Source organism: Mastigoproctus giganteus, chromosome 7 (genome assembly GCF_048544385.1).
Source record: "Mastigoproctus giganteus isolate SK-2022 chromosome 7, ASM4854438v1, whole genome shotgun sequence".
Classification (NCBI taxonomy): domain Eukaryota; kingdom Metazoa; phylum Arthropoda; class Arachnida; order Uropygi; family Thelyphonidae; genus Mastigoproctus; species Mastigoproctus giganteus.
In genome coordinates this window covers 222,462,073-222,489,322 of record NC_143581.1, presented here as the reverse complement: position 1 = coordinate 222,489,322, position 27,250 = coordinate 222,462,073, and the positions used below count along the sequence as shown (strand labels likewise).

Sequence of the window (27,250 nt, the reverse complement as noted above, 5' to 3'; positions counted from 1 at the left end):
TATCTAAGAGGTAATGTACAAAGTTTTTTTCTGGATGATGCTTTATAAGCTTTCTTGCATCATATGCCAATATTAAGGCTAAAAGTTAAACGGTGTTCGCAGGCCAGCCGCTAGTTAGTACACCGGACCGAAACTATTGGTAACTCTCTAGGAGGCTTCCAGATCAGCTAGTGTATAATCTTGCTACCTCTATTCTGCCAGACAGTGACTGGAGGGAGTCCGAGTAGTGTGTATGCAGGGAGCATTGTCGAGGCCACGTTATGTCAAGGATCTGGGTATATTCTTACCACGTGTACGCCATATCCAAAAATTTCATTACTTCATACAGCATGTCCCACCCACTTTTTCTTACTATTGAATACACATGAATTGTCAAACTAATAGAGCAAGCTTATATGCGAAAAGATCTAAACCTCCCAAGCACTTCCTAATTCATTTCACAAATATACGTGGTCTCAATTCTAATCTCAATGATGTCAATCTCCACTTGCAGTCTGCCAAACCCCATGTACTTTTTCTGACAGAATCTCAGTTATCGGTTAATTCAACTACTGCTCATCTCAGATGACCAAATTATTCGCTTTATGATTCCTTTCGCCTCAAAGGTGGTACTTGTGCTTATGTCCGTTCTGATATTCCCTGTCAGAGACCTGGCAATTTGGAATCTCCTCTCTTTGATCTTCTCTGGCTTAAAATCTCTCTACCTCATTGTGTCAAATTCATCTGTTGTCTCTACCGTTCTCCCAACTCCACTAATCACTTGGAGCTCTTTGACTTCCTCTCTTTGCAACTTGACTTTCTCCAGTCCAACTTTCCTAACAGTGAGGTAATTTTCTTTGGTGATTTTAATGTTCACAACTCCAGCTGTCTTCCGTTTTCTAGTCACACCGACCCAGCAGGTCGAAATGCTGAGGCTTTTGCAATTACTAATGGCCTAGCACAGATTGTTCATTTACCTACAAGAACACCAGACAATCCTAATCATACAGCCAATATGCTTGATCTTTTTCTCACAAACAACCCTTCTCCAAGTACACGGTTGAAGTGAGAGGTCCTTTAGGCACTTCAGATAACAATTTGGTGATTGTCTCTTCTCCAATGGAACCTTTATCTCATGGCTATTCCCAACCTCGTGTTGTTTGGAATTACAAGAATGCAAAATGGGATGACCTGCGAGACTTCTTTTCTTCTTTTCCTTGGTCGGATTACTGTTTTAAAACTTCTGATGTCAACGTTTGCTCAGATCGTGTCAGTGAAATTATTCTTGCAGGAATGGAATCTTTTATCCCACACTCCTCTTTAAAATCTTGTCCTTTATCTAAACCTTGGTTTTCCAATAAATGTGCTAAGGCTGTTCAAGAAAAGAATGTTGCATATCGTAATTGGCTTGTTTCTAATTCTCCAGTTTCATTTTCTGCCTACACCAAAGCTCGCAACAATTGTAAAGCAGTTATTAATCAGTCCAAGCTAGAGTTTGAACAAGCTAAGAGTAGAAAACTTGCTTCTTGCCCTAATGGCAGCCGAGCATTCTGGTCTCTTCCTAAAGCTATTGGCCACAACTTTTGCCCATCTCTGCTCCCACCTCTGTCCAAACCAGATGGTTCTGTTGTCACTTCAGCCAAGGATAAAGCTGACCTGCTAGCATCCCATTTTTCTTCCAGCTCATGTATTAATGATCTTGGTAAAACACCTCCCACCATTCCCAACACGCTCCATTCAATGCCTCCTGCGGTCTTCCGTCAAAAGGATATCAGAAGGATTTTGATGAATCTTGATGTCCTGATGGTATTTCTCCACTTGTTCTCAAAACCTGTGCTCCTGAACTTACTCCTATTCTTTGCCACCTTTTTTCACTTTCTTATTCCAAAGGTGTTTTTCCTTCTGCTTGGAAATTTGCTCATATCCAGCCAGTTCCTAAAATGGGTGACAAATCCCTCCCATCCAATTATCATCCCATTGCAATTACTTCTACTCTTTCTAAAGTAATGGAGAAACCAATTAACCGCCAACGCTTAAACTACCTAGAAACCTTCCTTCTGCTCAACGATCGCCAGTATGGATTCCGCCAGTGTCGATCCACTGGTGATATTCTGGCTTATGTTACCCATTTATGGACTAATCTCAAAACCTGTGCTCCTGAACTTACTCCTATTCTTTGCCACCTTTTTTCACTTTCTTATTCCAAAGGTGTTTTTCCTTCTGCTTGGAAATTTGCTCATATCCAGCCAGTTCCTAAAATGGGTGACAAATCCCTCCCATCCAATTATCGTCCCATTGCAATTACTTCTACTCTTTCTAAAGTAATGGAGAAACCAATTAACCGCCAACGCTTAAACTACCTAGAAACCTTCCTTCTGATCAACGATCGCCAGTATGGATTCCGTCAGTGTCGATCCACTGGTGATATTCTGGCTTATGTTACCCATTTATGGACTAATTCAATGGAAAGGTTCGGTGAAACACAAGTAGTTGCTCTTGACATCTCAAAGGCTTTTGATCATGTTTGGCATAAAGGTCTTCTAAACAAGCTTCCATCTTATGGTTTGCCAACTGTTTTTAGTAATTGGTTATCCAGTTTTCTCTCTGATCGCTCACTGAGGGTGATGGTAAATGGCTTCCTGTCTTCTAATCAGTAAATTCCCTTCCCAGTGACATGGTTTTTGATTTATATATCTCATTTATATCATAACGCTTTTTTTTTTATTTCATCAAAAGAATCTAGAAATAGTTATATTAAAAAAAAAACTAACTGCCTATGTCAGAGTCATCACTTATACTTGAAGTAATAAAAATACACATGAAACTCTTTTATCCATTGCACTACTGCTTAACCATTATCAGTATGTTTATAAGGCGGATATTGTTGGGATAGCAGAGACGTGGTGTCACAAAGATATAAGGAATGCAGAACTGGAATTTGGGGAGTACAATGTGTACAGAAAGGATAGACAGGACAGAAAGGGAGGGGGTGTTATGCTGTTAATTAAGAAAAACATAAAATCAAAGGAAGTGCACCCAGTTAATATAGATGAACAGTGCTCTGTTGAGTCAGTTTGGTGTGAGATAAGCACTGCGAAAGGAAAAATAAGAGTAGGAGTGTGTTATAGGCCTAATGACTTGAATGAGTACAATGAACAATTGTACAGAGAAATAGAGTGGGCCAGTAAATCAGAATGTCTTATAATGGGGGAGTTTAACTTCCCAGATATTGACTGGAACTTGTGGGTTGGTCACTCACACACTAGTCAGACTTTTGTGGAGTTATTGGATGATTGTTTTCTGCAGCAGCATGTTCGAGAGGCAACCAGAGAAAGTAACACTCTTGATCTGGTTATCAGCAGTGACCATTCGTGTATTAAGAATTTGCAGATAAAGGAACCACTAGGTGGCAGTGATCACAGTGTGCTGAAGTGGGATTTACTCAAAGAGGTAACTACCGTCAGGGGTAAAGGAAAGGGTTTTTGCTTCCGTAAAGGGGAGTACAGTGGTCTCAGACAGTTTTTAAATTCTGTACAGTGGGATCAACTGACGATGTTACAAACAGTAAATTCTAAGTGGGAAGCATTCAAAGAATTAATCGTGGAAGCTACTAGACTTTATATACCGATTAAGAAATATCGTTCAAGGTTTAGGCCTAAATGGTTATCAAATGAACTAATGAGACTCGTGACAGAGAAGAAAAATGCATGGGATGCATATAAATTATCAGGTGACGCAGAAGCCTGTGGCAGATATAAGCTAGTCTGTAATCAGGTCACAAAGGAGGTTCGGCAGGCGAAGGCGGATTACGAGAAATCTTTGGCAAAAGATGCTAAGAAAAACAGCAAGGATTTCTTTACTTATATAAACTCTAAAAGGAAGGGGATGAATATGATTGGACCACTTGACATCGATGGTTCGACTGTTGATGATCCTGCTCAGATAGCAAACAAACTGAATGAGTATTTTGCATCTACATTCACACGTGAGGAATTATTACAATTTGAAAATGGAAGAAGGTTATCAAATTGTAGCAGTGTGCTTAATGATTTTGTAATAACTGAGAGCAAAGTGGAGGAGAAATTGTTGAAGTTAAACATAAGAAAGGCACCTGGGGTGGATGGGATCTATCCAGTTATTTTAAAGGAGGCGGCAAAGCAACTAAGCAAACCCTTAGCCATAATTATGAGAGCATCCTTGGACTCAGGGGAGGTTCCCACGGGCTGGAGATGTGCAAATGTGTTCCCAATTCACAAAGGTGGATCGAAGGGTGACACGAGTAATTACAGACCAGTTAGTTTAACTTCTGTTCCGGGTAAAATAATGGAGTCGCTGGTTAAAGATGCATTGCAGGATCATCTAGACAAGACTGCAGCGATAACTCAAACACAGCATGGGTTTGTTAAGGGAAAGTCTTGTCTGACAAATTTGATTGGTTATTATGATGTGGTCACAAAGGAACTGGATGCAAAAAATAATTTTGATATCATATACTTGGATTTCAGGAAAGCTTTTGACACTGTTGCGCATGGAAGACTACTGTACAAATTGGAGCAGAATGGTATTAAGGGTAAGTTGCTACAATGGATAAAAGGATGGTTAAGTGGGAGAAGACAGAGGGTGGTAATCAATGGGTGCTGCTCTTCGTGGACTAATGTTATTAGTGGAGTCCCACAGGGTTCGGTGTTGGGTCCACTGTTGTTTTGTGTATTTATCAATGATATTGATGAAGGTATATCAGGCTTAATGTCGAAGTTTGCAGATGACACAAAGGTTGGCAGGGTTGTTAATGACAGTAATGGCAGTGTGCTACTGCAACAGGATCTAGATAATTTGGGCAGATGGGCTAAGAAGTGGCAACTGAAGTTCAACCTTGACAAATGCAAAGTACTGCATATGGGTAGAAATAACCCCAGAGAAACGTACCAACTGTGTGGTACTACACTTAAGGTGGTAGAAAATGAAAAAGACCTGGGAGTAATTGTGCAGTCAGATATGAAGTTTTCTGAGCAGTGCAGACAGGCTGCTAGGGCGGGTCATGGGGTTTTGTCAATGATATATAGGAATTTTGCTAGCAGGGAAAAGGAGGTGATTGTCCCTCTGTATAAGGCAATGGTCAGGCCACGCCTTGAGTACTGCGTACAGGTCTGGAGGCCTCATTTTAGGAAGGATGTAGATTTGCTTGAGCGTGTACAGAGAAGAGCAACACGATTGGTGAGGGGAATGAAGGGATTCTCTTACCAAGAGAGGCTTAAGTTCTGCAAATTGCAGTGGCTGGAGACTAGGCACCTGCGCAGTGATCTGATTGAGGTCTATAAGGCCTTGAATGGGTTGAGCACGCTGAATTCTGATGGGATCCTTCCACTTGTTCAGATTACCAACCTACGGGGACATAAGTTCAAATTAAGAAAGGACAGATGTAGAATAGATGTGCGGAAATTTGCCTTTAGCCAGCGGGTGGTTAATTGCTGGAACAAACTTCCATCTGTCGTTGTAGAAGTTTATAGGTTAAATAAATTTAAGGAGGAACTGGACAGGCATTTGGAGGGAATGGTGTGATTTTTTTTTTTTTTTTTTTTTGGCTGATGCTGCATAAGCTCCTACACTTGCTTTCTTGCATCATGTGCCACTACTACTACTACTACTACTACTACTACTAATATTCTCTTTCAGAGTGTTAGTTAATCATTTTCACAATGCATCGATTACTTAATTTAGTATTTAAAAATTAACTTATTAAATTCTGGTTAGTATCATGAACTCAATTCTTGGTTGAGACTTTAGAATATGTGGTTTATCTTTGTGGATGCAAAATTCTAGGCCAATATTGTGAATCACAACATATATTCAACAATGGTTTTGCGAATAATGACTACTTTTACAGCTGAAAGCTTGAAGTAATGTTGATTATCTATTAAGATTCTTAGCAAAGCTTATTATCTTAGTACTCACCTCTAGATCCATATCGGTTAGGGTTAAATTTACATAAAGGAAAGTAAAGAGAGTAAAAGTAAAAGTTTCCAATTATATTAAGAGATTAATTAATTTAGAAACATGTCTCTAGGAAGAGGAAGTGTACCACTTTTTCCTGGTTCTCATTTATAAAATTATATGAAGATTCACCTGTTGAAAAACCAAGAGCTGGACAAGAAGCTTTCAATGTTGTCGTCATCAGTTGGTGAATGACATGAGTTGTAAGTGTTGATTTATAGTATTGTAGTACCCAGGATATATTATGTTAAACATGTGGATATTTGATTCGTGTGAGCTGCCATATTGGTGATAGATTTGTGGGTATTAATGTTTAAAATTTCGTATGATCTATTTTGGCAGAACCATTCTATAACTAGGGCTTCATACTGGAATATCTTATAATTCGATTTAAGTTTAATTAATGTAATTGCGTTATCTATTAATGGATCATGATTAATGAGTTCAGTTCCTGGTTGGTCTGATTTGAAACTGTTATAATGATAGTATACTCTTGTGTTGGCTGTTCTGGAAGTTCCATATTTTGTGGTGGTGCTACCTATATAGCATGCATTACATCCAGATTGGCATTTTATAAGGTATATTATATTGTTTTTGTCTTGAATATTGTATTTATATGTTTCTCTGTATTTTCTGAAAAAAAGTACTTAGTTTATTATATGATGAAAAAATCAGTGTAATGTTTGTCACTCTAAAAATATTCTGGAGCTGAGGTGCAAGTCGATTATGATATGGAAGTGTGACTATTGTATTTTGTGTATGATCAGTACTAATGTTATCAATGCGAGGATTCTTAATTTTTTCTTTTACAGCTAATATGGTTTCTTGAATTAACTGTGTGGGGTATTTTCCAGCTATAAAGGTTTTTGTTAAGTATAGTAGTTCTGTAGTCAAATCTTTCTGTGAATGATTGTATTTAATTGCATTGTAGATTTGGTTGTATAATACTGATTTTTTTGTGATGTAGGGGTGATGGGAATGAAAATGTAAGAATTTTCCTGTATTTTCGGTTTTGAGTTTCTTATTGGATTTATATATGGTCAGATTTAACAAGTTAATGCTATTATCTTCTTCTAGTTCCAAAGTATATTTTACTCTGTTGTTGATGAAATTAAATTTTAGTAGGAGTTCACCGATGGTGGTTTTATTGCTTATAATTAAAACGTCATCTGCATATCACATGAATAATTTAATCTTAGAAGGAAAGGGTTTAAGTATTTGGTTTTCAATGGTGGAAAGATAAATTTCCGAAAGTGGGGCCGAAATGTCCAAACCTATTGGAAGGCCGTATACTTGTTCGTATATTTCATTCCCAAACCAAAAATGTTTTGTTCTAACTAAAAGGCTAGTTAACTCTAGGATACTGTTGATGTTTAGGGATGTGCAATCTTTTAGTGTAGAGTCTATTGTCAATAACTCCCACAATTTTTGTAGTGTGTAATACACGTTTACATTAATATAAAGTGATACAATGTCGTAGATGCGTGTGTCTCCGTCTGATATATTAGTGGAGTTAATTTTCTCATATGCCTGATTAGTATCGTATATTCTAAATTCTGAGAATCTCATCAATCATGATTTATTTTTACGAGAAAAGTTGATAAGTGGACAAAAGTTGATTTCTTGTATGAGATTATGGGCCATAATGGGTGATTTATTTTATGTAGTTTGATTGTCCCAAATATATTTGGTAGAATGTTGTTTCGAATACCTATATTTTGTAAGGTACGTAGATCAATTTCTTTTTGAGCTATAAGTCGTCTAAGAAGATTGTTGGATTGATTTTTTAGTCTAGTGATTGTATATGCATTATCTATTTTATAGGTGAATTTATCAGAAAGAATCTCTTGGATTTTTTTGATGTATGTAGATTTGTCTAGAATTACTGTTGTGTCACCTTTATCTGCTTTCTAAACGACGATGTCGTTGTCTTTCCGGAATTTTTGAAGGCTCATTAACTGTTGTGTATTCATGTTGGGACGTGTTTTGATATTTGAATTTATAATCATATTTGTTTCATGCATTAACTAATTCTTATCAAGGTTGTTCTCTAGTTTCGTTTGGAGCTCTATTATACTGTCTTTTATGGGGTAGTGATTATTGTTAATAGAAAAATTGAACCCATATTCGAGTGCAGATAATTGTGTAGGTGTGAAGGATTTCAAGGAAATGTTCATGACTGATGGTGGTTGGGGTTTATGTGTACTGTGTGTGTGATTGTGTCCCATTTTTTATTGTGCCTCTGGTTTACTATGTGTTGGATGGCAGTAATTTGTGTGTTATTTTGTTCGTGTGTTATATCAGACGGAGACACACTAGCATCCTACGACATTGTATCACTTTATATTAATGTAAACGTTAATTACACACTACAAAAATTGCAGGAGTTATTGACAATAGACTCTACACTAAAAGATCGCACATCCCTAAACATCAATAGTATCCTAGAATTAACTAGCCTTTTAGTTAGAACAAAACATTTAACCAAATCTACAATGCAATTAAATACAATCATTTACATGAAGATTTGACTACAGAACTACTATACCTAACACAAACCTTTATAGCTAGAAAATACCCCAAACAGTTAATTCAAGAAACCATATTAGCTGTAAAATAAAAAATTAATAATCCTCGCATTGATAACATTAGTACTGATCATACACAAAGTACAATAGTCACACTTCCGTATCATAATCGACTTGCACCTCAGCTCCAGAATATTTTTAGAGTGACAAACATTACACTGATTTTTTCATCATATAATAAACTAAGTACTTTTTTTCAGCAAATACAGAGAAACATATAAATACAATATTCAAGACAAAAACAATATAATATACCTTATAAAATGCCAATCTGGATGTAATGCATGCTATATAGGTAGCACCACCACAAAATATGGAATTTCCAGGACAGCCAACACGAGAGTATACTATCATTATAACAGTTTCAAATCAGACCAACCAGGAACTGAACTCAGTAAACACATACACTCTTTTAATCATGATCCATTAATAAATAACGCAATTACACTAATTAAACTTAAATCGAATTATAAAATATTCCAGTATGAAGCCCTAGTTATAGAATGGTTCTGCCAAAATAGATCATACAAAATTTTAAACATTAATACCCACAAATCTATCACCAATATGGCAGCTCACATGAATCAAATATCCACATGTTTAACGTAATACATCCTGGGTACTACAATACTATAAATCAACACTTACAACTCATGTCATTCACCAACTGATGACGACAATATTGAAAGCTTCTTGTCCAGCTCTTGGTTTTTCAACAGGTGAATCTTCATATAATTTTATAAATGAGAACCAGGAAAAAGTGGTACACTTCCTCTTCCTAGAGACATGTTTTTAAATGAATTAATCTATTAATATAATTGGAAACTTTTACTTTTACTCTCTTTACTTTCCTTTATGTAAATTTAATGCTAACCAATATGGATCTAGAGGTGAGTACTAAGATAATAAGCTTTGCTAAGAATCTTAACAATTTTGCCAATGTATTTATGATCTTAAAAATCTTATTTATAAGTTTTTCAGATAATGATCTTTACAGGCAGGTAAAAGAGCTAACCATTAACCTTTAGCCAACGTCTTGCTGGCTATTCACATACAATATAAATTATCTCTAGTTATGTAATAGTGCACTGATTTTTTGGGTTTAATCACCTCTGAATCAATTTTAAAAAATTTGGATGAAACGCAAAAATGCTAGTTATAATAAAATAAGTAATATCAAATAAATACTTAAAGATTGTGAAAGTGTTTAGAAAATTAACGATGATAACAGATTTTACCCACTCCCATGTCTATATTGATCGGTTATTTACTTCATGCTCACAAGTAATAAGAATCAGTACCTTCCATTCTGTTTTCATGTTTCAAGTTCTTCTGTGCTACTGTTTTGTTGTGAATGTGTGTGTGCATTATTTATCACATTTTTTTGTGTGATGAACACTCACTTTTACCAATTTACTTTCATCTGTAATTGTAATCATTTTAATAGTTTATTATGCTGCATTGTAATATCTACTAACATCCACTTTGTACATTATTCAATATAATTCATTATATATGGCATACCTGTGTGGCCATCTTCCACCTGTATATGTCATTGCCATCACTGATTCAGTGTTTAGTCCTGGTCCAGATAGCCTATTTTTACCATCTACAACCTTCACACCATAGCTATATAAAAAAGAAGTGAATAATGATTATTGATATTAATCGGTTAAGGACTAATGTGCTGAGGGACACAATAACGCATAGTTATAATTAACTTCAAAAACAACATTTAACAGTGGAGAAAGCAAAAACTAAATTTGACTAACTATAATAACTTCTTGACTGAGCTTATATTAAAATAAGTTGGAAAATAAACTTGATAAATTTAGCAAAAGAATAATGATGGAATAATACTGCATACATTGCAGTGTGCATTTCCATTCTCCAGTATTAACAAATGAATCTTAAAACAATGACTGTACATAGGCTTTTTTCACACCAGAATGCTCTAAGTGGGGCTTGAACTTCTAATGACTAAAGATCAAGTCTCTATACTTTTATGAGACAATTTTCACATGGTCTTAAATGGACAGGCACACATACACGGCAAACAACAGTAGCCAAGCCCAGTGTACTGGTACAGAATTACTCATGGTGTATGTTTAAATCCACCTGTATCACAAAATACAGTAATGTTCTTGTATTCTCTATCATGTAATCCCCTCTAGCTCCATATGGCCATCCCAAAATATAAACAGAAAATTTATTACTATTATGTTTTTTAGTATTTTGAATTATTGTACAAGTCATTAAGCCTACTATAACTCTACGTGGTAAAGTTCAAGAACAGTCGTCGAATAATTTTGTTCTGCACACTAGAATTCCTTTGCTATATATGAGGCATTCTATGAGCAACGTCTATAATAGTAATAGTAGAAGTAGTAGTATTTGCCATATAGTGCAAGGAAGCCATAGGCTTTTGCTGCACTGGCAAAAAAAAATAAAATAACACTAAGTAAATAAAAATATACAAATTATATGCTTCCCTCCTCATACATGTAACTATCCAGTTGACCTTTGAATTTATTCCAACTGTCAGCCTCAACTACCTCCGAGGGCAACTTGTTCTAGTAATCAACGACTCGCTGGCTAAAAGAAAACTTCCTACAATCTAATCTAAAACTTAACCCTTGTAATTTGTACTTTATAATTCCATTAAGAAACTTAAGAAACCTTACTATAACCAATTTCTTATTTTTACTACTTTATTTCAGAAAAAAAACGGGAACAGTTTATGAAACCAGCAACCTAGTTCAAACTGAGACATAGAAGCACAGCTATAACAAGTTAAATATATGTAAATATAAAACTTTTTGCTATGAGTGCTTTAAACTGGAAATGATGTATTTTTTCCTCATGAATGCGTCTGCAAATTTGCATCTCTTGCTTAATTTTAGCTATTGTTTACCTTTGCTCACTTGCACTCTTAATTCTAACAAGGACACTTGCATGGTATCTATTTAACTCCCATGTTTTGTTTTAATTATAAAAAATTTATTTTTAGCTTTTTTACTGAATTTTTTACTGAATTTTTACTGAATTACTGAATTATGGTGAGCTATTAATTATAATTTGCTAAACCCAATAAAAAATACTGAATGAAAATAAATGAAAGAAACAAATAATAATAAAATTTTTATCATATTTTTTAGAATTTTAAATGTCACTGACCCTCCCTCCCAGATTGAAATACACACACTTGCGTGATGTCCGGCAGACACAACATGACCATCTGTATTTTTATCAGCTGTTCGCATTTAGCTGGCAAAATCAAAGCATTACAGCAAGATTAGGTACCTGTTACTGGTATCTCACAGACACCACGTGGGAATGAGAGCTGTCTAAAAGAAAGGTAGATACTTTTGTTTACTTGGCATCTGTTAAACACCAAACAAAAATTTAACATCTTGTAATTTACAGTGTGTTGAAATGAATCAGTTACAGAATATTGGTGGGAACAAGGCAGGTTTGATTTTATTTCCAGATTTAAAAATTAAAAGAAAAATTTTAAAAAGTTGCATATGTTAGATGCCACATTAGCAGAGGAAGCTTAATTCAACTTGGCATATGTTATTATGTTTTCAATCTTCAAAGTTTCAAATTTACACAATTAGAGTTTCAAGTTTATACAACTGGAGCAGATGTTTGAAACTGTAATGTAATACTAAGTGGTTACACTGTATTTAATGAGTATGCACATGGTGTGGGCTCTGTAAAAGAACAAATGAATAAAATATAACTGTAATTGCCTTTCTGCTTCTAGTTTTGAAAGTCAATAGCTAACATAAGTTTCAACTGGACGTGTTTGTTGCAGAATGAACTGTACACTTGGAAAAGTGTAACACTAGTAAAATTCTACCAAAGTTCATCTACATGGGAAAAGTCTTAAGATACATTTTAAGTTAAACCTTATTAGGATGGAAGAGAGACAGCGTTAATGAATATCTGTATCTGATTGCAATATTTCATTATCCAATAGGATAACGAAAAGTGAGTACAACAAATTTTCTTTAGCATTTATGCTCTTTTTAACCTGTAATTTGGAAATAATGAGAACCTGTTATAACAAAGATTTTTTCTGATTTTTTCAGCTCTTGTTATACCATACTTTCACTATATTTAATTTGTTATGTGAACATGAATAAACTGAAATAAAGAAATCTAAGATACTTACTTTTCAAGCTTTGAATTGCAAACAGCTTCTAGAATTTCTATTACATCTGATTCTGGAAGAATTTTCCTTTTCTTTGTAGCAGTTTCTAAGGCTACTTTGAACTATAATTAAAAAATTATTAAAACTCAAAAATCAGTTTTTGGCTTGAAATTTTGCTGTTTTTGAAGTAATTATCATTGTCAGATGCCATAACAATTATAATTAAACTGCATTTAACATCAGTTAAATATGTAGTTTTGTAGAGATTCTAAATTTAAAAATTTGCACTCTAATGAATATAACTCAAAATAATTTTAAAAGGGCTATTATAAAGTATAAAGCTTTAGGACGTAAAATATTGGTCAGTGATCGTGGTGCTGGATTAAAATCTTATTTTATATCACTCTTTTAAGTTTAAATAAAAAATAAAAATAAAATTTCTGTTTATACTCCTTCTGTTTATACTGATTTCTGTTTCTGTTTATACTGATATATAAAATATCAGTAGAGTTTACAATAAATCATCAATACAAATATTTATCTTATTTAGTGGTCATGGGCTTGAACCCCGGTCCACTCAAGGAACATGTGCTATGCACTCTCGCTCTTGACCACTCGGCTACATTAAACTAATTTTTAGTTTAAATTTTAAAAAACTACTTTTCAACATGTACAACCTTCTGTTTCATAACAAGTGGGCCATGTTTTCATTGTTTTTAGGAGTCTTGAAAACAATGAAAATAATTTCATATATAAATATGTGCTCTGTTCAATTCTCAGTGGTTACAGAGCTATGACTGTTTGAATTTAAAAAAATATCTATTAATGCTCACTAGTAAAAAATAATAAAAAATAAATAATATGTAATTCATACATAGTATGAATATGTATTTTAATAGGCACGTGTGTGCTAATTCTTATTTATTATTTTTTTACCATTGGAAATTCCAGTCATTTTCAAAAATTCGAACAACCATAGATCTGCAATCATTCAAAATCTGATATATGTTTATATGATTTTTTTTTTTATTGTTTTCAGAATTGATCCTGAAAGTACAACCTACATGTTATGAAACACTCTGCACAGTAAAATCCTGTTCTAATGAACATCTCGGAGCATTATAATGATTTGAATCATTCTGTCTGCACCAAAATTTTATTCTAACAAATATCACTTAAAAAAATTTTAAAAGAACTATTATTTGTTCATAAATTTTTTCTGCACTTTTTAAACATACAAATGTAGTAATCTCTGCTTTATTTTACTTAAATATCATCTTTAAAACTGATAATAAAAAAAATAAATAAAATTACAAAGACTGTTCTGCGAAAAGTAATTTTTTTAATTGACTTCCTAAACTGTCTGCTTTACTTATTCTATTGTTTATTTCCATGTCTACTCTCCCATCTTCATTGCTAGCTTGATCCAAAAATTGGAACAAGTTAGTAATTTTATTTAGTAACAGGTTATTTAGATTATTCTAACTTTTCCTTGTCTTTCCCAACTTTCACAACTTGCTTTTTTATAACTAATTTTCATGCCAAATTCTCTACAAACGTTTATCTAATTTATTCAGAGATTCTTGTAGATCTTGCAAACTACTATTTAATAGCACATATCACCTGCATATAATAATGGCCAACTTTCACGTCTCTCATGCCAAACTTAGTCAGTAATCCACATTCTTTTACATCTTCTATACGAAACATTTTCAGAAACTTAACATTCTTTTAATTAAATGGTCCCGAAAATTACAAAAATATGTAGCGAAGAGGAGAGCCCTGCCTTTCCAAGTTTAACCTTAACCATTTTCCAATGCTTCCTTCAATCCTTACTGTAGAGTTGCCATTTTTATACAAACTTTTTATTCCCCTTAAAAGACTTTCATTGATGCCATATTTTACTAAAATTTGAAAGAGCAGATTTCTAGGTATTTTGTCTTATGCTGTTTCAAGATCAACGGAGGATCCTAAATACAGGTTCTTCTTTTGTTCCCAAACCTTTTTTATAACTTATCTTATATCAACAAAATAATTTCAGAATTCAGTTTTATTTCCCTTTTTTATATATTGATCCAATAATTGCTTTACTCCAATCTTTTGGAAATTGTCCTTGAGGAAACAACCTCTGAATAATGTAATGTAACCCCAGGGGCTCATATCTGGTGAGTATGGGCTTGGCACACCTAGGGTCCTGGGCTGGATGTCATCATTCTTCTCTTTCTTGGTGATTCCCTTTTACTTCTGACACACTCTCTCTCTCTCTCTCTCTCTCTCTCTCTCTCAGGGTAATTCAGAAATTTTTTTTTTGGCTGGTGCAGCATAAGCCTCAGGCTTCCTTGCACCATATGGCTAATAATAATAATAACCACTATGCACTATTTTTCCTCTAACCTTCAGCATTTCGGGTTTAGTTTTATCTACACCTGCTGCCTTTCCACACTTAATATTTTCCATGACCACATCATCATCGGCCATTTTCAGTCCACTGTAGGATGAAGGCCTCTCCAGCAACTTTCCAGTTCCTTCTGTTTTGTGCAATGGCCATCCATTTACTACCCACAAACTCATGAATTTCATCTATCCATCTCTGCCGTTGTCTTCCAGGTTTTCTTCTAGCTCGTCTTGGGTACCATTCTGTTATTTTCTTAGTCCATCTGTCATCATGTCTTCGAGCTATGTGTCCTGCCCAAGACCATTTTAGTTCTTTAATTTTGATAAGAATGTCCTTTACTTGAGTTTCCTGCCTAATCCATGTGTTTCTCTTCTTATCTAACAGTCTGATTCCCAATATAATTCATTCCATTCTTCACTGTGTAGTTCTCGGCTTCTCTTCCATTCTTTTGATGAGTGCCCAAGTTTCACTTCCATAAGTTCATTATTTTACATAATGAACATTGGTTCATTATTTTACGTTTCAGACAAACTGGGATATTGCTCTTCAGTATGTGACTATATTTCCTGAATGCTATCCATCCAAAATTTATTCTTCTCTTGACTTCCAGCCATTTATCATTATTACAGCTAACTTGTCTCAGATAAGTATATGACTCCACCTTTTCAATTACTGCTCCTTCAATCATTATCTCCCTTTCTGTGGCATACTTGTTCATCATTACTTTTGTTTTAGCCATATTCATCTTCAGTCCAAAATCCTTACTAACTGTGCATAACTGATTAAGATTTTCCTCTAATTATTTGGGATAGTGGCTTATGACCACAATGTCATCTGCAAATCGTAAATGGTTTAGGTACTTTCCATTCACATTGACTCCTTTCTGCGACCAGTCTAATCTTCTGAAAGCTTCCTCAAGGGCAGCAAAAGCTTTGGCGATATCGTGTCTCCTTGTCGAACTCCTTTCTCGATTTTAAATTTGCTACTGTCTTTGTCTAGTCTAATAAAGGAGGTAGCGTTCTCGTATATTTTATTTAAAATTATAATATATGGGGTATATATGCCTTGTCTTTCCAGTGCCCGAAACATTGCCTTATGTTGTATGGAGTCAAATGCCTTTTCATAATCCGGAAATTCCGGGCATAATGGTGTTTTATATTCAGTTGCTTTCTCCATTAGCTGTGATATTACATGAAAGTGATCCATAGTTGAGAATCCTGTCCAAACGGATTCTCAACTATGGATCAACCGAAAGAGCCAGGTTGCTCTTTCGGTTAATTCTCATCAAGTATTCTTTCTAATCTGTTAGTAATAACCCTTGTGAACAACTTGTAGATGTGGGATAACAAGCTAATTGGTCTATAATTTCTAATTTCTGATTTATCTCCTTTCTTATGCAGCAAAACTATGATTGCATTATTCCACTCAAGTGTCACACCTTTTCTAATGCATTTTGTGAAGAGCCTTGCCAGTTTTTGTGTTATTTCTCTTCCTCCCAATTTTAACAACTCTACAGTAACTTCATCTTCCCCCGGGGCTTTCTGATTCTTCATTTTCTTCAACGCATGTTCTACCTCATCAGGAGGAATATTAGGAATGCCGTATGTGTTGCTAATTTGCAATCCATCTTCCCCACTGCTGGCATCATTCCGTCACTCCTTGTATAATTCTCTATAGTAGTCTTCTGCTATTTGAATTATGCCTTCTCTGCTATTTATAAATCCACCATCGCTATTCTTCAGTTTCAGTATCATTTGTCTTTCTGTATTACTGCTCATTGCTGCTGATTTAAGTCCTTTGTTTTCCCTTAATGCTTGTTCTACTTTTCTTGTGTTAAATCTTCTTATGTCCTCTCTGAGTTTTTTTCTAATGGCTTTGCATAACTCAGTATACTCAATTTTCTCCTTGTCAGTGTTTATCTTGCTCTTCATTTGTCACCTTCGGTTCATCATAAGTGTTTCTTGACTAATTTTTTCTTCTTTGGATTTCTTTTTCCCTATAGGTTTCTTGGGCTTTATCACTTTCAGAAAGTTGTAATATTCCTCGTCGATATCTTGGTCCTGAGCAGTCTGCAGAAGCTCAAACTTGTTCTTAAGTTCCAGTACATACTACTCTTCCTCCTCTTCTGTTATCTCAAAGACCTTCGTATTATTTATTCGAGTCAGTTTTTTCCTTTCCTACATCTATACAAGTGTGAATCTTACGATTCTGTGATCACTTCCAACAATTACCTTATTCAGGACGGTAACATCATTCACGATATATCTTCTGTTAGTGAGGATGAAGTCGATTTCATTAATTATTAATCCATTCGGACTCTTCCATGTCCACTTTCTCTTCACCCTTTTCTTGAAAAAAGTGTTCATTATTGACAATCCTTGAGATTCTGCAAATTCCACAAATCTTTCACCTCTTTCATTTCTTTCACCAATTCAAAAATTTCCTATAGTTCCACTTTCTGCACTGTTTTGTCTTTTTCCAACCTTAGCATTGAAGTCCACCATAATGATAGTGTAGTGGGTTTTCTGTACATCTAGAAGACTCAATTTTGGTGTACATTTCTTCAACCTCTTCATCATCATGGCTGGATGTTGGTGCATAAATCATTATAACCTTTAGTTTGTACCTCTTAGAAATCCTGAGTATTAGTCTTGACACTCTTGGTGATATCTTTTGAATTCCAAAATGTCATTTTTTATATCTTTATGGACTAGAAAGCCAACTCCACCTTCGCTCCTTTCACTGTTTCCATTGTTGTATAGTATATTTCCACTTGATAAACTTATAAGTGATTCATTTCTTCTTCTTGTTTCAGCTAAACCGATGATATTTCAATTCATATTTTCTAGTTCCTTTTCCAGCTCTAATATCCTGTCTTCACCAATGAGCAATCTTCCCTTGTAACAGGCCAAGTTCAGTTTCTGTGCATGGCAGCCTTGTTGTACCCAGAGATTCTTAGCACCCTCCGCTTCCACTCTGATCCTCTCGCTGCCGTAAGAGGAGTGAAAGCCACTGGGGACTGAGGGCCATTTGTTTTGCCATGCTGTCATATTGCTATTTGGTTTTTTTTTAGGAGCATTAACAACTAAGGCCATATTGCTCCTGGGATATGTGGTGGTCATTCCCTGACCTTTCTGCATTCTCCATATTTAGTGGTCACGGGCTTGAACCCCAGTCTAATTAAGAAGCGTGTGCTGTGCACTGCTGCTCCTGCCCACCCGGCTATGGAGGCACCATGCTGCCATATGCTGGAGGGTTTGGTCTTTTCCTCTTTAAGCTGACCAGGCGTCTTGAAGAGAAGCACTCTACACGTTCGTTGTCACCTAAGTGACATAACAGGGCTTACCATTGAGAAGGTATGCATGAGTGGATTTTAGGGAGGCAGGCCAACCAGACTTCTCCTAAATCTTCTGTAATAGAAAGATATTGGATCCATCAGTGCTTTAGACTGAGTGTCTGATAACACACAGAATACCTGTTCCCCTCTAAGCCTTGAAGTATTCTTTGACGACCATTCCATGCCCTATTCTACCTCAATAATAGAGATAGTCTCCAAAATTTCTCCCATTTCAGTCTTTTCCTCTTCAGTGATTTCTTTGGCTCATTTGCATGGCAAATTATCAAATTATTTATATATTTGAAAATGCACATCATTTATTTATTTATATATTTATAAAAAATTATATTTTAAAAACAAATATGAGATATTTTGGTTCACTGTCTTAGAGATGATTACAAGCATATTTGATTATATTCACAACCATATAACCATAAATAATTTTAATACTGAAAACTCTTTTAATAATGGAATAGAAGAATGAGATCCAAAATAAATTATTTAAAAATTAAAGTGTAATCGAATCAATTAAAAAAAAACAAAACAACCTGGTAAGCAATAGCACGGCAAGCATCACATTGCAGATGTTTTGGCATATGCAAGCTGTCTGTTTCTTCTTGAGATAATTTTGGAACTTCTAGTCTTATACCATCTTCATCTTTTGGGGACTTTTGATTCTCCACAAGAACTAGAAGAAATATAACAAACATAATAAAATATATTAAAATCTTTATACATCAATTAAATTTTCTACAAGATAGCATTTCTTGACCTGGGTTCTCTAAGGGGAAAGGTCTGCCAATTACTACAGAAATTTCAGTAAGTATATTTTACTATGCACATAATGATTAATGATTTAACTCATTTTATTGAAAACATTCTATCAACCAAGTTCCACTTTGCATCACCTATTGTCATCAACATATTTTCATTATTCTTGATAATGTTAATGCCTTTTTAACAACTTATTTATGCAAAGCTTTTTTCAAGATTTTTATGTGAAATATAAATATAGGAACTTGATGAGTGTAAAACCTCTACCACCCATGTAAGTTGCCTACATGGGTGGTAGAGGCTGACATTTTGGGAAAATTCAAAGGTCATCTGGATAGTACCTTCGGGTGAGGGAAATGCATAGGATGATAGGTTTAATTTCTTTTTCTTTTATTAATTATTATTATTTATAATTATTTTTTTATCATTGTTTTATTTTATTTTATTTTTTTGGCTGGTTCAGCATAAGCCATAGGCTTTCTTGCACCATGCGGCTAATACTAATACTAAATAAAATGAGGATTCAACTTTTAACCAAATATTTGTAAACCTGTGTCAACCAGACACCAGTTTTCACACTGATATGGATAAGTAAATCATGGTTGTGTTTTCTTATTCTAGAATGAAGTGATTTATTCCAATATATATATATATATATATATATTTTTTTTTTTTTTATTATTATTTATTTATTTTTTTATTTTTTTTTGCCAATTGAAAGTTAATTTATAAACAATATATATTGAGAAGCTTGGGAAGGGATATCTTAACATAGCCCTTAACAGCATCAATATGTTTGGCAGTAGTGTGTGGGAGGTGGAAAGGAATTACTATGTTTTTCAATTAAAATTGGAGGCATACAGTCACTTAAAGATTAAGATTAAGCAAATAATGAGTTACATCAATGGGTGTTACCATAATTTTACTACTTGAAACCTTTCTCAGGTCAATTTTATTTACATTCAGGTGATTATGTAAAGTGATATAACTGGGAAACAAGACTTCCTTTCTAAAAACATCTGCTGGTTATATAAAGTGATACAATTTGGAATCAAGCCTTCTTTTTGGAAATATCTGCTACCCTTAACTGGCCAGTTGGATATATTTCCTTGGCTAGAGCCATAATTATGGAAAAACAACTATTAAAAAGTAATAAATCTTCCTGTTTGAGTGAATAAGCGTGATCTTTTGAGAATTAGCATTTTATTGAACTTAACTAGTATGGGCTTTCTGTGGTCCATTGGTTAGCATGCGTGGCCACAAGTAAAGAAGTGCAAGTCAAGCCAATATGCTACTAAAAATAATGCATGCACATTGTGAACTGTGACACCTTAATAATTCAATATGTGCGCAGTCACAATGGATTCATCAACCCTTCTGGCCTCGAGTGTTGAGTGCAAAAGTTAAAATTATAATAATTAAGATATGACTGTGATTAGTGATGGATTTAATGGAGTACATTAGCAGTAGGATTCTATAATCATCTTCGAAAAACTAAAAATTCTGCAACTCTAATTATTTTAAGCAAAAGTTATAAAGTTTGAAATAACTACAAATAACAAAGAAATCTAAGGTTAACATCTAAGATAATTAAAATGAAGGAATACAGAACAGATTTACTTCATTATTCGGTTAAGACAATTTTATTTACTGAATAAGAATTATGGAAAAGAATAAACAAAAAAAAGTCATAAGAGGTTAGAGGAAGGTCAGCAAAAGATTGTTAACCAAAGGATAGAATTGCACAGAACTGAATCCAGGAATGTGACAGCAAATTCAACCTACTGTGGTGGCCTTTCCAGCCATCAGACCTTAGTCCAATTGTGGAATTCTACCTGTGGAATAAGGTAGAATGAGTTCTTTGGAAGAGAGATCTGCAATCATCAAATTAGGAGCAACTGTGGGAAGCAGTTGAGTCAATATTAGCCATCCCAATTAAATGCATTCAACACTTTGTTGAGTGTCAAAAGTACAAGTCAAAAAATCCTTGTTCTGGGAGCTAAATGCAGACCAACTCACTATTAGGTAGGTGTACATATTAAAGTGGCCACTTTATTAGTATTTAAGTAATGGCTAAAAGTTATTATGACCAATATTCAATATGATAACAATTATCAGTGTACACTCAGTGATTACTGAATTATGACCACCTTATCTGTAATGGACTGTGCTGCATAGTTCGCAGTATAAAAAGCTGAACAGCTTTGAATGCTAGAGCAGTGGTAATTTGCGTCAAAATAATAAATTGCAACAGTTGAAATTGCAATACAATATGGAGAATGCAAGAAAAACATCCCAACAATGCGCTGCACACTCAGATGTATGGGATTCCACAGCAGACAACCCAAGAGATACCTCTTCACTGCTAATCATCGTCAGTGAATGCTATGGTATCAACTACATGCTGGTTGGACACTGGAAGACTGGAAATGAGTGTGCTAGTCAAGATGAGTCCAAATACGGTGCAACACACCAACAGACACTTTCATGTATGGCACAGGCAACATGAGCAGGTGGTGGTTGTCTAATATGGGACATGTTTTGCTGGCAAAAACTAGGGTCCCTGGAGCATATGGATCAAAGTTTCACTGGTGAAGTCTACCGGCAGCTCTTAGAAGACTGTGTGCACTCTGCCATGTTGCATTTTTTTCCAGACAGAAATGGTCTCTTCCAGAACAATAATGTACCATGTCATCAGGCCTGAACTCTGCATGAGTGGTTCTAGGAGCATAATGAAGATATCACCCATCTTGATTAGCCTCTAGGTTCGCCTAACCTCAATCCAATTGAACACCACCTGTGAGATGTTTTGGACCAGGAAATGGGGCATATGGACATGCAACCGTCATCTATTCCAACGCTAGAAAGCCTTGCAGGCAGCATGGCTTCTGATCCCTACAGACATCTTCAGACATCTAGTGGAGTCAATGTCTAGGAAAATAGTGGCTGTTATCCAGTAGGTGGTCACAATTCGGTGATCACTGAGTATAGCAGCTGTTATTAGGTAGGTGGTCACAATTCGGTGATCACTGAGTGTGTATATTTTATATAATAGTAAGACCACTTATTTTTCTGATTTTTTTTTTTTTATGAAACCCACAAACACAAAAGGTATCAAAACCTAGTACTTAGTACCATGCATCAGTTGGAGGAGGTGGGAGGGGGATGCCAAAAACTTTGCTCTGCAGACTAAACATTTTTGCTCTGCTAGCAAAATTCCTATATATCATTGACAAAACTCCATGACTTGCTCTGGCAGTCCGTCTGCACGGCTCAGAGAACTTCATATCTGACTGCACAATTACCTCCAGTTCTTTTTCATTCTCCACCTCCCAGAGAAATGTACCACAGAGTTGGTACATTTCTCTTGGGTTACTGCTACCCATATGCAGTACTTTGCATTTGTAATTGTTAAACTTCAGTTGCCACTTCTCACCCCATCTGCCTAGCTTTTCTAGATCCTGTTGCAGTAGCATATCATCTTTACTGTCATTAACCACCCTGCCAACCTTTCTTTCATTTGCAAACTTGGACATTAAGCCTGATATACCTTCATCGATATCATTGATAAATACACAAAACAACAATGGGCCCATCACCCTGGGGGCCTCCACTAATAACATTAGTCCATTTAGAGCAGTGTCCATTTATTACCACTCTCTGCCATCTCCAACTCAACCACTTCTTTATCCATTGCAGCAACTTGCCCTTAATGCCATACCACTCCAATTTGTACAGCAGTCTTCCATGTGCAACAGTATCAAAAGCTTTCCTAAAATACAAGTATATGATATCAAAATTATTTTTTACGTCCAGTTTCTTTGTGACTACATCATAGCATCCAATAAAATTGGTCAGACAAGACCAATAACAAACCCCTTAACAAACCCATGCTGTGTCTGAACTATTACTGTAGCCTTGTCTGGGTGATCCTGTATCACATCTTTAACCAGTGACTCCATTTTTTTCCCCAGAACAGAAGTTAAACTAACAGGTCTATAATTACAGTATTTGTGTCACCCTTTGAATCCTCTTTGTGAATTGGGGATACATTTGCACATCTCCAGTCCATGGGGATTTCCCCTGAATCTAAGGATGCTCTCATAGTTATGGCTAAGAGTTTTCTAATTTCCCTTGTTGCCTCCTTCAGTATAACAGGATATATTCCATCCACCACAGGTGCCTTTTTTATGTTTAACTTCAACTATTTCTTCTCCACTTTGCTCTCAGTTATTACAAAATCACATAGCTCCCTGTTAGAGTTTGATAAACTTCTGGCATTCCCCTCCTTGAATAACTCCTCATGTGTGAATATACATAAAAAATATTCCTTCAGCTTATCAGCTACTTGAGCAGGATCATCAATAGTCAAACCATCTATATTAAGTGGACCAATCTGATTCATCCCCTTCCTTCTAGAGTTTACACAAGTAAAGAACTCTTTGCTGTTTTTCTTTGCATCCTTTGCCAAAGATTTCTCATAATCTGCCCTTGCCTGCCTAACCTCCTTTGTGACTTGATTACAGACTAGCTTATATCTGCCGTAGGCTCCTATGTCGATTGATAATTTATATGCATCCCATGCATTTTTCTTCTCTGCCACAAGCCTCAGTAATTCGTCTGACATCCATTTAGACCTGAACCTTGAACAGTATTTCTTAGTTGGTATGAAAAGCCTAGTAGCCCACTCTAGTAGTTAGGAGGGAGAAGGGTAATTTATATCTGCGTCTATCTGATGATATATGTCAAAGTAATGCTTACACTCAACTCATGAATTCTTGTTTGTTGCCACAACAGCTGAAATTGATAAGATGGTCTGAGGGAAGCAATGTTTCAAATGAGAGCAAAGATAAAAGCATTTAAAAGCTACTTACCAAGAAATGAGCACAGTAGGCCTATTACTACTTTCATAGCAGCAGAAGATAATACACTCATATTTATAATAGGAAAACTGTGAAATAATCTGAAAATATGGAAAATGCTTAATGTTTCACCAATACTGAAAAATTTGCGAATAAAATTTTAAAAACTATACAATTTAAGTTTCACTAATGTCTCTAGAAGTGAAATATTAGTTTCACTAATATTTCACTTCTATCCCCTATTTAAATAAATGGGTTCTGTTTTTATAGATATTCTTCCCACTAAGCATCTAATTATTTGAATAAGTAAACAATGTCATGCTATTATTACATAAATATGATGTTATTAAAGTCCATGCAGACCATATGTGATAATAAAAATTTTTGGCAAGGGTTAGCTAAATAACTTTTTCAATGCTACAGACAACTTTCTTGTAACTTTTTTTTGTTTGGTTTTTAGGAGCATTAGCAACTAAGGCCATATTGCTCCGGGAATATGCGGTGGTCATTCCCTGACCTTTCCGCATCCTCCATATTTGGTGGTGACAGGTTCGAACCCCAGTCTAATCAAGAAGCATGTGCTACGCACTGTTGCTCCTTCCCACCTGGCTACGGAGGCGCCAACTTTTTTGTTCAACCCATTTTAGATAACTTAACCTGACTTAATAACATATTTCCTAAATGCTTAATTAACTTATATACTAACCACCTTATTTTAGGTAAGATCAGATATTTAAAAGGGCATAACTTTCATAATATTGCTATAACACAGCAATATACATGCAATAATAATAACATTATGTTTCCTGAATATTGAATGAGGCAGCAAGGGAAGCAAGCAAACCCTTAGCCATAATTATGAGAGCATCCTTAGATTCAGAGGGAGATCCCCATGGACTGCAGATGTGCAAATGTATCCCCAATTCACAAAGGGGGTTCAAAGGGTGACACAAATACTGTAATTATAGACCTGTTAGTTTAATTTCTCTTCTGGGGAAAATAATGGAGTCACTGGTTAAAGAAGTGATACAGGATCACCTACACAAGGCTACAGTAATAGTTCAGACACAGCATGGGTTTGTTAAGGGGAAGTCTTCTCTGACCAATTTTATTGGATACTATGATGTGGTCACAAAGAAACTGGACGTAAAAAATAATTTTGATATCATATACTTGTATTTTAGGAAAGCTTTTGATACTGTTGCACATGGAAGACTGCTGTACAAATTGGAGTGGTATGGCATTAAGGGCAAGTTGCTGCAATGGATAAAGAAGTGGTTGAGTTGGAGATGGCAGAGAGTGGTAATAAATGGACACTGCTCTAAATGAACTAATGCTATTAGTGGATTCCCCCGGGGTTCGGTGCTGGGCCCATTGTTGTTTTGTGTATTCATCAATGATAATAATGAAGGTAAATCAGGCTTAATGTCCAAGTGTACAGATGATACAAAGGTTGGCAGGGTTGTTAATGACACTAAAGACAGTACACTACTGCAACAGGATCTAGAAAAGTTAGGCAGATGGGGTGAGAAGTGGCAACTGAAGTTTAACAATTACAAATGCAAAGTACTGTATGTGGGCAGTAGTAATCCAAGAGAAATGTACTAACTGTGTGGTACTACACTTAGGGTGGTAGAAAATGAAAAAGACCTGGGAGTAATTATGCAGTCATATATGAAGTTCTCTGACAGTGCAAACAGGCTGCCAGAGCAGGTCATGTTGTTTTGTCAATGATATATAGGAATTTTGCTAGCAGAGACAAGGAGGTGATTATCCCTTTTATAAGGTAATGAGTACTGCAGGCAATGAGTACCTTGAGTACTGCATACAGGTCTGGAGGCCTCATTTTAGGAAGGATGTAGAGTTGCAAGAACGAGTACAGAGAAGGGCAAAAAGATTGGTGAGAGAAACAAATGGGTGTTCATACCAAGAGAGGCTTATGTTTTGCAAGTTGCAGCATCTGGAGACTAAGCACCTGCAAGGTTATCTGATTGAGGTGTACAAGGCCTTGAATTTTTTGAGCATGCTCAATGCTGATGGGATACTTCCGCTTGCCCAGATTAAGAACCCGAGGGAGCATAGATTCAAATTGAGGAAAGACAGTTGTAGAATAGATGTGCGGAAGTTTGCCTTTAGCCAGCAGGTAGTTGATTGCTGGAACAGACTTCTATTTGTTGTTGTGGAAGTCAATAGCTTAAATAAATTTAAAGCTAAACTAGACAAACATTTGAAGTGACCAGATAGATGAAATGGGAAATTTTTTTTTTTTTTAACTAATGATAATGTTAAATGCTTAATTAAAGATAATCACCAATTATTCATGAAAAGGAGACAGGTGTAAATAAACAAGAGTATGTAATTATTACAGGTTTACTTATATCTAATCAGACTATGGGAGTAATCATACCAAGGGCAAAACTACTAAGATATTGCCTCAATTTGAATGAATTTAAACATGCATCAATGGATTATGCAGAAAGAATGATTTGATTTCAATCCTCAGTGCTCATTATTTTTCTTGACAGTTTGCTTACATGCACTGTCACCTTTATATGAATAGAGTATACTCTATTTATAAAAAGCAGAAGCCTCACTTACTTTTTCTGACAGAATCCCAGACTTACAGCTCGCCTCAATTGTCCTAATTATTCACTGTAGGATTACTTTCACTTCAAAGGTGGTACTAGTGCTTATATTCCCTGGATTTAGTAATTTGGAATCTCCTCTTTTTGATATTCTTTGGCAAAAAATCTCTTTACCCCATGCTGTAAAATTCATCTGTTCCTGCTATCGATCTCCCAATTCCACTAACCAATTGGAACTATTTGACTTCCCTCCCCCCCTTGAAGTTTGACTTTCTCCAGTCAACTTTGCTAACAGTGAGGTAATTATCCTTGGTGATTTTAATGTTCATAACCTCAGCTAGCTTCAGTTTTCTAATCACACAGACCAGCTGGTCAAGATGTTGTGGCTTTTGCAATTACTAATGACATAGATTGTTCATTTACCCCCGAGAATACCAGACAATCATAAACAAACAGTCAACACCCTTTAACTTTTTCTCACAAACAATTCCAAATACATGGCCAAAGTGAGAGGTCTTCTATGCACCTCAAATCACAACTTGATGATGGTCTCTGCTCCAATTTCTCTCTTGGCCATTCT

At 35.3% G+C, this 27,250-nt stretch overlaps 1 protein-coding gene across 1 annotated transcript in view; it reads right to left on the bottom strand.

Moving 5' to 3' along the window:
• LOC150083716 (marginal zone B- and B1-cell-specific protein-like) overlaps positions 1 to 24,158 on the bottom strand; it is a 32,081-nt gene extending 7,923 nt beyond the window's left edge. The window contains exons 1-4 of the mRNA XM_090378580.1: positions 24,098 to 24,158; positions 18,998 to 19,137; positions 12,739 to 12,839; positions 10,083 to 10,187 (exon numbers count right to left, since the gene is read on the bottom strand). Coding sequence (XP_090234706.1) covers positions 10,083 to 10,187; positions 12,739 to 12,839; positions 18,998 to 19,137; positions 24,098 to 24,158 — 407 coding nt within the window. The remainder of the gene's footprint in view (positions 1 to 10,082; positions 10,188 to 12,738; positions 12,840 to 18,997; positions 19,138 to 24,097) is intronic.
• Positions 24,159 to 27,250: the final 3,092 nt, after the last annotated feature.